At 38.1% G+C, this 16,579-nt stretch overlaps 1 protein-coding gene across 1 annotated transcript in view; it reads left to right on the top strand.

Annotated features, from left to right (window-relative positions):
- Positions 1 to 15,678, top strand: part of MBD5 (methyl-CpG binding domain protein 5) — a 111,553-nt gene extending 95,875 nt beyond the window's left edge. The window contains exons 9-11 of the mRNA XM_063116570.1: positions 3,666 to 3,739; positions 11,352 to 11,427; positions 13,198 to 15,678. Coding sequence (XP_062972640.1) covers positions 3,666 to 3,739; positions 11,352 to 11,427; positions 13,198 to 13,269 — 222 coding nt within the window. The 3' untranslated portion in view covers positions 13,270 to 15,678. The remainder of the gene's footprint in view (positions 1 to 3,665; positions 3,740 to 11,351; positions 11,428 to 13,197) is intronic.
- Positions 15,679 to 16,579: the final 901 nt, after the last annotated feature.

The raw sequence follows: 16,579 nt of genomic DNA, 5'->3' as shown, positions 1-16,579 counted from the left end.
AAACTAGGAGTGGTGTGGAGAGATAAACAAAACAAGACCTCTTCTTATCAACTGTCAACAGAAAAAACTTAACTGTCTTGAGAATTACCTCATGGGACACTCATAAAATCTTCAGTTGAAAGAGATATTCTCAGGCTGAGTTTTTTGGACAGTTGATGTTGATTATATCTAACCGTTTTACCTACCATTCTCCTCATATCTAGTCTGGCTTCAAGAGGCAAGAAGAAGCAGGAAATGTTTCCCATCATTCCCAAGTATCACCTTCACTCTAGACAAAAAGGATCGCCCTGTAGCTAAGCTAAGTGGGTTTATTTGAAGAAGAAAAAACAAAAAAACCCAAACAATACTACTTGAATAATTCATTAGAAGAAAGGGTTTTTTATGTTAATATGGGGAAAATCCTTACTTCACTGGATTTTATGACTTGCAATCCACATCTGAGTACCTAGTGTAAAGACAGATTTTCCAGCAAAGGAAGTTGTGCATTTGTACGTGCACATGCACAATCTGTTTTGAGATGTGGAGGAAGAAAATATGGAGGAAGATATCGGGCTTCGGAGAGCAGGAATGACATTTTACTTAAATCGAGCCAATTTCTGCCACACAACACCATCTTTTGATATATTTGTCAGAAAAGGTCACACTGTTTGTGGGAGGACCATGATTGAGAGAGAGAGAATGGGACAGATATACTTAAACAAGCTTCACTCCAAAGACCCCTTGTGGAGAACTTCATTGTTTCAAGGACTATGATGATGATGGATCAGACCAAGGGTCCAATCTTAATAGAAAAGCATTATTATATTCTATATCCTTTGTTCAAATAACCTTGTGATTCCCAATATTGGCTGCTTCTGTCACTATATTGGTTGCTACATCATTATTTCTTCACCCTTCTACTGCCACATCACAGTTTTCAGTTCCATCTTAGCTCATTTCCTGCTTCAAACTACTCAGTTTGCAGCATTCACAGCATTTACACAGTACTTAACCTGATGGGCTAATTCATATTGCCATTTCCCCTATAGAGGCTTTTCTGCCCCATCAGTACTGTTGCTCTTACAACCAGCAGCTGTTTCAATGCTGCCAATAGCACCAGTGCTAAGCAGCTAGGGGCTCAATCTTCATTGTTCTCTTTTTACCAGCTGATACATTCAGTACAGTTACCTCACTACCATGACTCTTCAGGAGAATTGATGCAGGTTCTTCTTATGATAGGGATTATATATCATAGCTCTTCTCTAACCATGTGGTTGGTGATTCCTAAACCAGCATCTTAAGCTTGAAATAATGATACAATAGTGTTCCCTATAACTCTTGAGCTGTTACAGAGGAGCATTTTATTCTGTATAAAATCTAAGTACCATCATTTGGAGAAACTCTGAAAGACCCAGAAATTGTTATATTTACAAGAGTTACCAGTATAAGTTAATTAGTATCCAAACATTATAAGTTCTGATAGAGGCATAATACTGAAGAGATTGAGAGGCCAAGTATTAAAAGATATAGGACCTAAAAGGTATCACCTAAAAGCTACTGTTTAATTTCAACTGGGCAGTATTAACATCTAGTGGGATCCACAACCATAAATGAGCATCTGCAAGGTCCTAACAGTGGCAGTATTGCTGTGTTGCACAGCAAATGCTTTCTTTTACCTTTCTTGTAGTTTATAGTATCCTCAGATCTATTGCTAAGGATAGAGGAATACCAAGCACGCTACCACTGCAACATCACAAATGCTGTTGTACCATTGTTGAAGGAATGTTAATATGGCCTTGCAGGCAGCTATATAATTCAGAATGTTAATATGGCACTGCAAGCAACTATATAGTTCAGAAAGTAACTTCAGAATCTAAAGTTGCTTTCAAATGTGCATTCTCAATGAAGTTTATACTATTTACATTATAATGGTTAAGTTGTCTTCATGCATTTATAAAATGTATAAATTAGCTATTATTGGTACAAAAAGCTGTTGTTTATCTGAGTGGAGATTTTTTGGGGGGAGCTGTATAATATGTGATAATTAAGATAAAAGAATGCTACTATTTCAGATTTTAAATAGTCATTTAAATGTTTTTTGTTGGTGAAATGAACTGTGAAGTTTTTTAATACCATTTGAAAAACAAAATTATCTACACATAATAATTGTAATATCATTTGTACATATGGCTACACAAAACAAAGAAATGCTTTTACAGTGTTCAATTAGGAACAGAATTGACTTCAGCCATCTGTTACTGAAATCTATAATTTTTATTACTTTAGTGCAGCTGAAGTCTCTCTAGTGTTGCCCAATATGTGGTTTTGTTGTTAATTACAGTGGATTAAATTGTATAGTTTAATACTGATGCCAAAAACGTAGCCAAAACAAAAAATTATGTTCCATCAGTTCTTTAATAAGTAACAATAATAAGATAATACATTGTTGTCTGACAAACCAGCACATTCACTTGCATCTTTAAAATTATGTGGATAGTCTATTCCTACCAAACACTTCAGCTGATATTGAGCAAGTCTTTGCTATTTCCACAAAAGCTAAAGTGACATCCCATTGGAGCCAAGTGAGATAGTACTGCTACCCTGAAATTCCATTGAGACTTCCCTTACCAACAAAAAATGGGTGCCTGTATTAGGAAATGGAGTAACTTGTACAGCCCTGACAATGCCACAATAAGTGCTATGGGTAATCTCTCCTTTCTTTTGACCTTGCTCTGAAAAATAACATTGGGTTAGATCTAGGATCCACCTTCTTCAAGAGGAAGAGACCTTCCAAGAGAGGAAGGGCTCCAGTTGCGGAAGGTCCCTCCATCCAATTTTTAGGGATCCCTCCTCCCACACACACCATAACTCATCCCATCCAGCAGGGACTCCTGATTCTCTGTAGCATTTTCAGGGGGCTGTAAGGGCTGCCATGGGAAGAAGGGGCTAGGGAAGTCCACTTCTGCCAATGCAGTTGATCCTACTTAAATTTAGATCCAACCCAGCACTTATATGTACCTTCAGGACTTTTCCCTAAAGACAGCACAGAAACATTATTTGGCAGTTGCTACTGCTGTTGCTACTCCATCCCTGATAAAGCAAGGAGCGGATAATGTTCTCTTATGCTTCATAAGAACAGTTCTAAACACATTGCGCTAGCAGCAATGACCACTAGTGCAACGGCAAAATTGCACTTGACACACATTCCAAGAAACTAGCTGAAACTACCACTCCTGGAATGGGATAAAGCAATGAAGCTCCCTTCAGTGGTCCCTACTAACTTGTCCCATTTTCAAAGCAATGGTTTTGGGTAGTGCCCGTTTGCACTGGCAAACTAGCCATCATTAACTAGGGCAGTGGAGGTATTGGCCACTATCCTTTGCATGCATGCTGACTGGTTTGTGCTCTATAGAACAGTAAAGGACATTTTAATTGTGATTATATTACTCATTTCCTTTTCAGAAACACAGAAGATATTTTCGTTTTCACAATGTTAAAGTTTGTGTTTGTGAAGTTGTACTTATTGCTATGAATCCCTTGAGTAACCAGATTTAAGGAATTGAAAAATATTAAGGATGCAATAACCCCTACATTCTTTAAACTAGCAGAATGTACATTTTCCGTAAAGTAATATTTAATAATTGAATGTCTGGGTAATGTGATTTGGTGTTTGTGTCTTCACTAAGGTGGAGCCTGACAAGTTGAAAACACTAACAGAAGGTCTGGAAGCCTACAACCATGTCAGAAAGAGGAATAGAAAGTAAGTAACCTTTATATTTATAAATGCTGGAGCCTACAGATGGGAATTTTTACTGAGTATTGAAGTTGGTTTGAAAGGTGTATGCATTCATTCCACTTTTACCTCTAGTAAATAGATCTTACAAATGTGGGTATTGTTTTAAAAACATGCCAAAACTATTTAACCAGAAGTGACTCTAGGACAAAAGAAATACTTGTGAATCGCAAGTGATGCCTTTTAAATTGTTGTTAGCTTCCAGCCTAAAATTCTCCAGAGGCAAAGGAGATGGGTTATGACAGTTTTATCACAGGATCCCTTTCTTGTCTTGGGAGTGCTGTAAAAATTTTGAAGTTAAATTTGTGTTGTTCAGATTCAGTGAAAATTCCCTTTAACTCTGCAGTCCCAGGGCAACACATTGAATTTCCCCAGTGAAACCCATTCTGGCCTCAATAGTAAAATAAATCATAGTGTAAAGGGCTTTGGGCTTCAATAGTCTGCTTCAGTCAAGAATCATTTCTGCAGTAGTTAGGGTAAAGTGTTTCCTATTCTCTGTTTCTTGTCATTGATATAAGGATGTTGTCCTTTCAGTACCCAACCTGGTGCCTGCCAGATGTTTTGGACAACAACTCCCAGCATGCTTGCTGGGGCAAATGGGAATTGAAACCCAAACATCTGTAGGCACCAAGTTGGAGAAAGCTTATATGTGTATTAGAAATAATGTGAGTTGAACAGCTAATGTGCATAACATTTACCATGCTTCATGGATATTGTGCACATTGTCAAATCAATATACATACATTCCAATGGGCCTTGGGAAAAGTGCATATCTCATCTCTGTTTTGTACATTTTCTGGGCATTAATCTAAAGGGAGGAGAGCATCCAGGTCAGGACAGAAAAAAGGAGAGAAACAGGTTCTCAGGATGCTTGAAGTACTTTATTTCAAAGCCCAATGTATTTCGGCCTGTGTTCCTTCAAAAGGTCTTCTTCAGGGGATTGGTAAGAGAAGTTTGCAGAAATATTCCTAGCAAGGTGATCGTCTCCTTAAATTATTGATGGCGATAGTCTCCTTAAATATTTGATTATTCAGTGTTAAGAATTGAACCAATCAGTGCATGCCATTTGTGGTGAACCTAATACAGAAGAAGGATATGAATGCACGAATGGCCTTGGAGAAGCAGGTGAAAGAGATGGACAATACTATCACCAAAGAGGGAAAGTTGAAACATATTTTCACTCAGAGCCAGTTTTTGGTCTGTCCTGAAATATGTTAGCAGTTGTCAAAGAAATATGTTAGCTGCTGTCACGATTTCTCCCTTTGGGTCTCCTTTTTACCTTTCTCTCTATAAAGGATCCCAACCATAGAATACTGCTGCTCACTGGTTCTGTGATTCACTGACCCTTCTTGGCCCCACAGCAACCAGCCCACCACTCTGTGCTCCACTCTAATCACTCTTTTGCTTCACTGCTGCCACCATATATCCCAGTACCTTACCTCAGGTACTTTAAGAATCCAATCCAGTTTATGAAACAAAATAACTTTTATTTAAAAATAAATAAGTTCACGCAGTTTATCAATCTTATGGTTCATTTCTTGCAATACTTGATGGTTACAATACAGTATATATCATGTATCCTTGCCTACTCTACCCACTAGTCAAATCCATCTCCTCCTTCCCTCTTTTCCCCAAAACAATAAAACACTAAAACTACTTCAGACAAATCAAGACTCTCTTTCACTCTGTCAACTCACACTGCTTCTAACTGCCATTTCCCTTCAAACACTTGAATCCAATGGCCAATCAGCATTCACTCCAACATTCCATTCATTCACTCCCCCTCCCAACAGAATTAACCGCCTACCATCCTTACCATCCAAAGACCAGACAGCATTTAAATCATAGTTAAATATTTATTTTTTATTTTTATTTATTTATTTATTACATTTCTATACCGCCCAATAGCCAAAGCTCTCTGGGCGGTTCACAAAAATTAAAATCATAGTAAGACAATCAACAGGTTAAAAGCATAAATACACAATACAATATAAAAGCACAACCAGAATAAAAACCACGCGGCAAAATTGATATAAAATTAAAATACAGAGTTAAAACAGTAAAATTTAAATTTAAGTTAAAATTAAGTGTTACAATACTGGGAGAATAAAAAGGTCTTCAGCTGGCAACGAAAGGAGTACAGTGTAGGCGCCAGGCGCACCTCTCTGGGGAGCTCATTCCACAACCAGGGTGCCACAGCGGAGAAAGCCCTCCTCCTAGTAGCCACCTGCCTCACTTCCTTCAGCAGGGGCTCACGGAGAAGGGCCCCTGTAGATTATCTTAAGGTCCGGGTAGGTACATATGGGAGGAGGCGTTCCTTCAAATAACCTGGCTTTAAATTTAGGGCTTTAAATGTCAATACCAGCACTTTGAATCGGGCCCGGACCTGGACTGGCAGCCAATGAAGTTGTAAAAGGACTAGCGTAATATGATCTCGCCGGCCAGTCCCTGTTAGTAAACGGGCTGCCCTGTTTTGTACCAGCTGAAGCTTCTGGACCATTTTCACAACTAACCATGTTGTGCAATAGCAATAAACAGTAAAACATCACATCATGAAATATGTTAGCAGCTCCTGTTGAATAAAGTTTGAGAGAAATAGCAAAGCTGCATTCATTATCTGGCCAGGGATATCAGTGGCACCACAAACAAATATAAGTGCAAGAATATGAATGTACTGGGCCCTTAAAATGTCACATTTTGTAGCAAGTAATGGCAACTCATAATGAAGACGTGAAGGATGCATTGAAAGTACCATTTTATTACTTTATTCATATGTGTTTTATGTTTAGTCATACAGTGTTATTCATAACAGTTACAAATTTAAAGTATTGTATCATGTTAAAATGTTAAATATCTTAGTCATGTGTTGAAGCAGAATAATTGTCAGATATTTTATTATCCTGTTTCAATTTTGAAATGAAAACCTAAGAAATGTTCTTAGTACATGGAGGTTGGGGAAGTTTCTTTGTTACTGTGATGACCCCCGGGTGATCCAGTGTGCAGCACATGATTCTGATGAGGATGAGACACAGGTTACTTCCTTGGGGGTAAAACAATCAGGGCCTTATTCAGGGTCCTCCTGGCCAGAGGACCCAGGCATGTCACCTTGGGTTCCTTGGAGGGGAAAAATGGCAGGATATAAATGTAAGAAATAAATAAATAATGCAAGTAAAAGTGTAAACAGTAAAATTATATTATTTTGCCTGTTTTTATTTTTTTGTTTTGAAATACATCTCTGTGGAATTTTTAGAAATGTTATATTGACCAAATAATCAGTTCACATCAATTTTGGAGACTATTCATCTCACCTGTGTTTCTAGCTGAAAAGATTTCTGACTGGCCTATATTTCAGATCTGGTGCCTTCAAAAGACTGCAGCAACTAGAGATAGAAATGGAGGGCACATTTTTTGGAGACTATGCCTATTGATCAGGCAGTGTACACATTGTGTTGGAGATTATGCATGTTACCTAGAGAATGGACAAAATGCAGCTGAGATGTACACATTCCTCATGGTTAGAGGTTATGCATACTAACTGGAAAATGTACACAGTTCCCTTTTCATGGAAAGCTTATGTGCACATTCTCCATAAAGCATGTTGAATGTGCCTAATGGGTTGTGCACATTGATGGGTTGTGAGTTGAATATGCACATTAGCATCCAGCTAAAATTACTCTTGATATAGGTTATCAGCACATAAAAAGTTAACATTGGTGAAGTTAACCGTTATTTGGCATAGAAACAAAAATTACGATAATGTACAAAAGAAACTAGAATTACATGGGAGAGTTATAAGACTACAGGACAAAAATCATTGAAGTGAATGGTAGTGAAGTGCATTGAGCACTTGCTGAATATGCGTTTAGTGAAATAGTAAGGAATATTATGTGAAAAAGCCATATTAGTTGTGGCCCCATTCAGACAACACGCTAAACCATGCTGCTTAACCACAAAATGGTTAACGGAATGCTTAACCATGGTTAACAGTGTAATCTGACACACATTTTCCCTAAACTTCTGTCCCATTAACCACATTGCGGTTAGGCTCACTAACCATGTTGTGCAACATGGTTAGTGGCACTAACCATGGCTAAAAGTGTTGTCTGACACGTGTCTGTGGTTAAGGGGCCGGGGTCAAGGGGTTAAGGCATAGAGCTTCCAGTACAGAGTTGCCTCGTAGGCGGGGCTGCTCTAGCCAGTGGGCTGTATGACTGCTCTGTACTGCTGATTGATACTCTTGCTGCAGCTGCCATTTCGTGTTTCACATTACGTTTTTGGAGTGATTTTTGCTCTTCTTAGCAGAGCATGCTTACAGTAGAGCTTTTTAAATCCCCGCTTGCAATTTCCCCATACGAAGCATACATTTCTCCTACCTCGTTGAAGCGCCATTGCACTCCTCAGGTTCTGACTGCTGTGGTGGCGCTGCCTGATGATGCAGCTAGCACAGCCGTCCAAGAAGGCTTCTGCCTCCCCTGTGATGACTGTAGAGGTACAGCAGGCATGGCGATGCAGAAAGCAAAGGAACTGCTCACTAAATGAGGTGATGCATGCATGTAATTGCTGATTTCATTGGTGCCTGCTCTAAAATGACAGCCATAGCTGCCAGGGCTCCTAGCGCTAGGGCTGCTGGAATACAGTGTGGATCACTTGGAGGAATCAGGTGCTCCACTAACCACTTTGTGATTAGGGAAAACTTAACCACAAAAGGGTTAAAAGTGTTGTCTGCAAGCATTCTGCATGTCGTTAGCGTTAACCACAGCTGAACATGGTTAAGCTAACCACAAAGCCCATAGTGTGATCTGAACCAGGCCAGTGTGTTGAAGTGATTTGCAAGAATACCAGAAAACTCCCATGGTAGCCATGTTTTGCCTTTCTATATTTGTCATGATGCTTGTGAGTTAAAATCAAAGTTAATCACTAAAAAATGTAACAATATGTAATTTTATGTATGTATGTATATGAAGCATTTACACTCTGGGGTTCAAATGGAAAGGCTCACATCAATCAAAATAAGACAGTCCCTGCCCTCAGACTTATAACCTAAAACAGGAATAGGGAACTTCTGGTCTTCAGGGCCTTGAGCAAGACCCCTGCTTCTCCCAAAACCTCCCCCGCTTAAGGCTAGCACGGAGAAGAATCCCTACTGTTATCTCTGATTGTTGAATGGAGATAATAGCAAGGATTTTCTGCACAGTAGCTTCATTTGCCTTGCCTCCTCCAGCTGGAGCAGTGCTTCCAGACAGAAGTACTGCTCCAGCTGGAACCTCAACTGGGGACCCAGCTTTGCTGCCCACTGACATCATTTGGCATATGGAGAGCTGAGTGGTAAGTAATCCACCCCCCCAAACCTGTACTTCAACCATGTTGTTAAAAGACATGACACAAATGGGAAAAGGGATAAGGAGGAAAAAGGAAAAGAAAACTCTGGCAGTAATTCTTAATTATATGTGGTTCTTATAATGACTAGGTGCAGAGATATCACACCTGATATTATATCTATCTAATTCAATTCTCAAAGTTCTGCCATGCCCTAGTGGGACAAAATAAATGGGTTGTAATTTGGGGTCACATTTAGAGAGATAAACCCTTCCAAGGTATTTTTGCCAATATCTGAACCTCCCATCGTCTTCCTTCCCCCACTCCCATCACTAGCCAATCTAATATAGTGAAATTCCTCCTTAATCCCCAAAATGGCTATTAGCCAAAGCCTGAATGTAAGCCAAACCCACCCTTAGAGTTTGCCAGAGAACATGAAATTAACATGTTCCCAGACAAACTAACAAGCTGGTTAGTGTATCCCATTTGTAATTACCATACTGAAAAGCAGACCACATGTATAAAGCCACTACATAGCTTGTAGAGAGGGAAAATGATACACCATAATAGATTAAAAAGCAATGAGCAGGTGAGCAATTAAGTGAATAACCTGTGGAGATGGCACAGCAGACAGAGGAGGCAGCAATTATCACTCTCTTCAAGTCAGCTAACTACAAACACCTCTTGCAAATGTAACACCAAGCCTTAAAAAAGGGAGGGGGGCTAAAGCATTTGTTTGAACACATTTAGTAATTCAACCAAAGCTTCATAGATACAATATTATTAGGCCACACAAACGTGCAATTAAATGTTAAGCAATGTTAATAAAATTTTAAATCATGAAGGAAAGCATATTTGCACTAGATACCAAAAAAGTTGCCAGTTATTACTGTTTTTAATATACCAAAATCCATACTAGACTAACTCAAAGGTTACAAAGTAGGGTGCAAGCTTTCAAGTTCTCCAGAACTCTTCATCAGGCTAGGTTGTAAACAAAGCAAAAAGGCAGGGAACAAACGAGAAAAAAGTGAGTGATGTTGAAGCCATGGAGTCTGCATTTAGTCAGTCTTAAGATGGAATGTGGAAGGAGGCTGTAGAAATTCAAATTAGCAGGTGCTGTAATAGTTTCAGATTGCATCTCGGACTGTTGGGATGAAAAAACTAACAATGGTTTATTCCCCCATTTTTGAAAATATAAAATCCAGGTGTTACTCGGAACCGTCTCTTTCCTTAGGTGAAACACAGATTCCTTTGTAGATATAAAACATCTAGAGAGAAACTAGCTGGCTTTTATATTAACAAAACAAGGTAATTTTAGATGGTGTATTATGGAAAAGAAAGTCAATAGAAACCAAATTGGGTATTAATGTGGATCACCTTTGTAAGTTACTATTAAACCAAGAGTGCAATGACCGTTTTATAAGAAACATATAAGAAACTCAGCTTGTGTAGATAGCTCTAAAGGGTTCAGATATCTATGAAATGTTAAGCTCCACAAAAGCTGAAGATATAATGGAACAGCAACCTTCTTCGTACTGAACTTTCGGGCTATACAATAATTGTGGTGTTGTTCAGTGTGGGACGCAGGTAAAGCAAGCCATTGTTAAGTTCCTCAGCAGCCTGGTGATTCTTTGAAGTAGCCTAAATAGTTGAATCATGCCTTTGAAAGAGGCAAGTATTTTGGCACATTGACTGATTGCAGATAGCTAAGTTTAAAAGAGAGGTATGTTATCCTCTTGATAACTGCTGTGTTATTTCTCTCTCTCCCTCTCCCAATCTCTCCTCTACCATGACAGCCAGTACTTTCTTCAAATATCCACTTTAGCATTTTTGTAAAAATGTACTTATGACATCCTCTGCTTTTGATCAGTGGATTCTTTGTTGTACAGTTTGTAAGCAACGCTTTTAAAACGAGGGGAACTAAAATACTGATTGAATAGTGAGATTAATATGTAATTAATATATCAAAAGGTTGGATTGCCTTTTTAACTATGTGTGTATATTGGGATTGGGGTGAGGGGTGGGGCATGGTTTTCTAAGTAAGTTTGCCTTTTATTTTTTATTCCTTTTGAGGTATATCAGTGATATGTTCAGTATTAAGTTAAAACTATGTTTGTTTATAAAGCATAGACAGTGTTCTTTCACTGTTTTTGAAAAGTTGAATGGAATGTTACCTCAATTTTGCAATATATTTTAAATAGCATGTTCTGCTACCAATAGTTATAGGCATTATGATAAATGTATTCCTCTACTTTTATCCTAGAAGTGCAAAGCTAAATAACCATTTAGAAGCTGCTATTCATGAGGCCATGAGTGAACTTGACAAAATGTCTGGGAATGTAAGTATTTACTGCAGAATCTTTATTTTTGAGACAAAATGCTCAGTATTGTACCATACCTTTTGCAACTGATTTTTTTTTAAAAAATGAATCCTAAAATTAGAAAGCAATTATAATTTCATCATGCCCTGAGAACCAGGGACTACTATAGCTTCGTACCACCCCTAAAATGGAACTTTTGTGATAGCATCTTTTAGGATTGGTATAGACAAAATGCTAAATCCATTACAGCCCAATCCTATACCTGTTTACTCTGAAGTAAGTCCCATTGAGTTTAATAGAGTTTACTCCCAGGTAAGTGGGTACAGGATTTTACCCTTCGATGTGCTTCATTAGAAGTGGTCCTTAGCCATGGTAACACATTCTGAGTTGCAAAGCCATATTCTTATCTCTAGGTTATAAATGTGTACTACCCTGTTTTTACTTTCTCAGACTTTTGTGCTTGGGACAAATAAGATTTCATATAAAATACTGAGGAGGTGAAGGGGTGAATCACAAATGCAAATTTAAGATGAATATAACAAATTAATCTTAATGTCTGTTGAACGATGTTATTGAATTTCACTATCTCCCTTTTTCAAAGGATCTTCATTATGTTTGCATGAAATTTGAAATTCAATTATCAGAAAACCTACTGGTTTAAGACCCAAGTTAAGGCTATCTCATGTTTTTCCAGGCTCCACAAAGCCAGGAAATTGGAAGCTAAGGCTAATGCTTTAAAAAACATGCCCTATGATCAATGATGATGCTGTGCGATGTCACAAATTGTGTTTGCTTTCTACTTACCCTCCATGCACCCACGTTTTTCGGTCTAAAGTCCAGATGGCCTGGATACAATGCCTGGACCCAGGAAAGATGCCTCATGTTTTGCTGTATTGCCTTATGAAGCGCCTGACCTTACTGTACTGCTAGAAGAATCCTCCTGGGCAACATAGCTGGAAGCACCTTTCAGCCACAGCCCCCAACCCAGCGCACTCCTCACCAGCCTTCCTTTCGGAAAGGCCAGGAGGAAGGTTTTGGGAGATACTGTGTGAAGAGCCACCTTCAAGCAGCAGCACCTAAGCCAGTGTGCTCCGCTTCTGGGGTGGGATGAGGAGGCTTGCCAGAAGGAGGGGGCAAGGCTGGCAACTACCGTTTTTGGCTACTTCAGTGAGGTGAGCCCAAAATTGTAGACCCCTGTAGTTGATGATGTCCCACTATTTTGACTTAAGCCTGTCTGCCCCTGTTGTTTGTAAAACCAAATTTGTTTATCTAAAATAATGAAGAAAATGTAAAGAACAGGAGGTTGGGTTTTCCATCGATAGTAAATCCAGCAGAGTGGCTAAGAGTACGAGTTATGGGCAGGAAGTCACCATTTCAAACATCACTCCAGCCATAAACTCATTAGCTAGTTTTAGGCAAGTGTTCATTTTCCATACCTCTAATATGGGAGAATAATGGCCCCATGCTATATGAAATATTGTCTGGGAGGTTCTGCCAGCCCTTAGAAGCAGCTTGTCTAGGGGTTGCAGCAGGAAGAAGGAGGGAGTAAAACTCCATTCTATGAACTAAAGTACCCAGAATTCAATTATAGGATCCAACCCAGCAATAATGCCCTGCCTTGTATGTTTGTTTTTTTAAAAAAATAAGGATTACTGAGATAAGTGTATGTGAAATGCTTTAAATAAGATGAGGAAATGCTATATAACTATCAGGTATTACATTATTATTAAACTCTTCCAGCATTTTCATTATTAGTAATTCCTACTGTTACTTTTCTACTTTTTTCAGGTGCACCAAATTCCACCGGGAGACAGACAACTGAAGCCTCCAAAAGCCAAGAGGAGAAAGATCTCTAGATAACAATGAATGTCTTTGTTACTGGTCCAGTACTTATATAAACAAACATGCACATATATATATATAATATCAGGATGGATAGAGTTCATCACCACAGGGTGCTAAACAAAACAGTGGTACAGTATTCTTACTGGTGAAGAGAGAAATTAATCCAGATCTTCAAAAGATTACAGCGTGTCTATAAAATCCATTTTTTCTATAATACTAAAATTGTGATTATAAGATTATAATCCAGATGTTCCTGCAAAATTTTCATTGTGTATATAGATAAAGCAGAATTTCATGACGATATCTGAAATGTAAATAATGTACAATATTGTCATGTACAAGCGTACCTAATGCACACTTTATCTTTTATTGTACAAAAAAATAGTGTACAAAATTCTTTGGTTTCTATTGAGTACACATACAAGAGACTACCAGTGTAAAGTGATAAATAAAAATACAGCCTAAATGCTTTTATATAATAATGTAAAAGATGCTGTTTTTGTATTTAACAGCAGTGAAAAGGCATGATTATGTAATACCTTAATTATGACATAACACTTCTCGCCACTGAGTGTTCATTTATAGTGTCTGTTTGGAATGAACCTTGCCTGGAAGTACTGTACTCCATTTCAGGTCCCTGTAGGAGAGTGCAACCTTGCAGATTCCTAAAGGGATGTGGGATCACAGGTCAAATTAAGAAGTCAAAAGCTGCAACTACTGGTTGCATTTTTTTTAATTTGCCTGAGTTATAGAGTACTGTAGTTTTTTAATTAAAAATATTTAGATAGAATATTTTAGTCAGCTATTACTTTAATAGAGTTTCATAGCCACCTGCTTTAAAATCAGAGTCACCTTATACCACCATTGATTTTGAAACCCTTTAGTCCAGTTCGTTGAAGCAGAGAACACAATTCTTTTTCATGTATGAGAGCAATAGCCCAGTCTTAAGAACCATTCTCATTGCTAATTTGTTAATTGTCAAACTTTATGGTATAGCAAAAAAGTGTTTCTTAAACTAAGGAAGGGGGGTTCAGTTACCAGTTGTGCTTGGGTATTTTTATTGAGTTCAGTAGGACTGTATCAGCATAAGCGGTCACTGAATTGCCTCACCTGCCAGTACTGACACCATCTTCCATATTAATATACTCAAGGTGAAAGGTGGCTTACTAAACTACTAGCAGCACTGGCCAGGATCCAAAGAACTGTACTACTTCTGAACACCCAAAGGCTTTCGTATGCGTGTGTGTTCCTTGAACAGAAATCTCCCTCCATATGAAGGTGACAAACCACTTTTGAACCACAGGGGACTTCCAAAAATAGTTTCTAATACAGAATGGGGTCTTTTCTTAAAAGGGGGTGTGTGTCAAAAATCTCACCAGGCACACCTAAATCTTTGGGGTGTAGCTCTTTGGATCCCAGCCACTGATATTATCAGTATTATGTAACATATCAGATTTATTTTATTTAATAAGAATTATTTATACCATTAACAGATTCTTATATATAAATATATATATTAATGTGGCAGAAATGTGCAGGTTGAATCTATTAACCAGATTATTTATGTTATGTTAAGTTTGAAAGAAATGTGAAACATGTATGCTAGAAAGATGATCGTACACGACAGATACACAAACCTAAAGCTGTGAGCCATTCTCAAAATACCAGTATCATTAAGAGAAATTGCAGTGCAGTGTCATTTTCAGTGTTGGTAGTGCATATGGTGGCAATGCCACCCTCCCTGCTTTTTTTTACAGGCATCCCAAAACATATTCTCATGTTAACATGCCTGGGCCCAAGATGGAGTCCTTAGGACCACCTGCTACCTCTTCATCTGGGAGCCACCATTTTGTTTTTTCCTGGAATTTCATTCCTTATAATCACCTCGTTACCTCTTCCTAGCAAAGACTGCTGGTAATCAGCATCATCTAAGGCTGATAGTGGTACCAGTATACTGATAACCAAAATCTAGTGCTTACACAAGGAATACCCATTCCCTGCCCAGTTCACCTTCTCAGGGCCCAAGCTCCATTTCCCATGTTATATGAGCAGGACTACTAGCTCTAGAGGACAAGAGATCTGAGGGAAGGACATCCCTATGGTCAGCTCTCCTGTGCCAACGCATATAGCACTACCAATGGGCTAGAAAACCTGCTCTTATCTCATGTTGGCAGCTCTTATTCCTTTTTCCACACCCCAACCTGATGGAATGCAATTAACTACACTAAGCTACAGTGGCCTGGAGACAGGAACCCTTCCTTCTGCTGGGTAGGTTCATTTTGTCTTTTGTGTAATGGCAGGATAGCCTGCTACAATCCTACATGAAAACTCATGTGAAATGATCTTTTTGTGTAGTTTAGTTAGCACTCTTATTTTTTTGTTACAAGTTGATGTGTTTGTTACGTTTAAAGAGTTAATGTTGTCCATTTTTCGTACCAGCCTGCTTTCTGCTCTCGTCTAAACAGATGTTTCTATTCATGAATACTCATGAGTGTGTGGGTGGATGTGTGTTTCTATTTAGTTGGTTTTTTTTTAAGTTTGGGTGGTTTTTTTGTCCCTAAAACTGAATTTGTATTGACCAACCCTTCTTTTGACATTTTTATCTAATTAGGTTTGTACTTTACATTAGTAGACTATGTAAAGTATTTTTGTGCACTTGATTTCACTGGTTAATATTGGCATTGATGTGGGTGATAGGAGTAGTTTGTTTCAGTCCATGCAGATTTTTCCCTCCTTTTTAGAGTTTTTATGGTTTTATGTAAGCAGTTAATGTAAATATTGTGAGCATTACAGGTCATGCAGTGTTGTAACATTTTTAAAAATGTTGCACCTACTTTACAATTAAAAAGCTGGTCACTCGTACTTGAATTTTGCCCTTAGAGCCATTTCTTTCTCTTTGCATTAATGCATAAATTACTCTTTTTTTTTTATCAAGGCCCAATCCTTCTTTCTATGCTTATTTTTTTGTTTGTTTAACAAATCTATATTTTTCTAAAAGAAGATTTTAACATTTTAAAATTTTTTGCCAACTTTCTAACTTATGATGAGATACTCCTATATTTAGAGAGTAAGAAAATACCCTCATTTTGGAAAGTGGAATAATTGAATTCTGTAACTTGGCACAATGACAGAAATCACATGGGACAATGAAGTTGGGCCCCATAAGATGAATTAGCCTCTCATTAGATCAATTAGTGGGTGTTTGTGTGGTGTTTTGAGGATATAAAATGCTAACTATCCTCACGTGTCTATTTATTTATTTATTCTTGGTGGGTTGTGATAAAATTATATAAAAATCAAAGGAATTATTCTTCTTTCTATCATG

The sequence above is a fragment of the Elgaria multicarinata genome, chromosome 2 (assembly GCF_023053635.1).
Source record: "Elgaria multicarinata webbii isolate HBS135686 ecotype San Diego chromosome 2, rElgMul1.1.pri, whole genome shotgun sequence".
NCBI lineage: Eukaryota > Metazoa > Chordata > Lepidosauria > Squamata > Anguidae > Elgaria > Elgaria multicarinata.
This window is presented reverse-complemented; position numbering and strand designations above follow the sequence as displayed.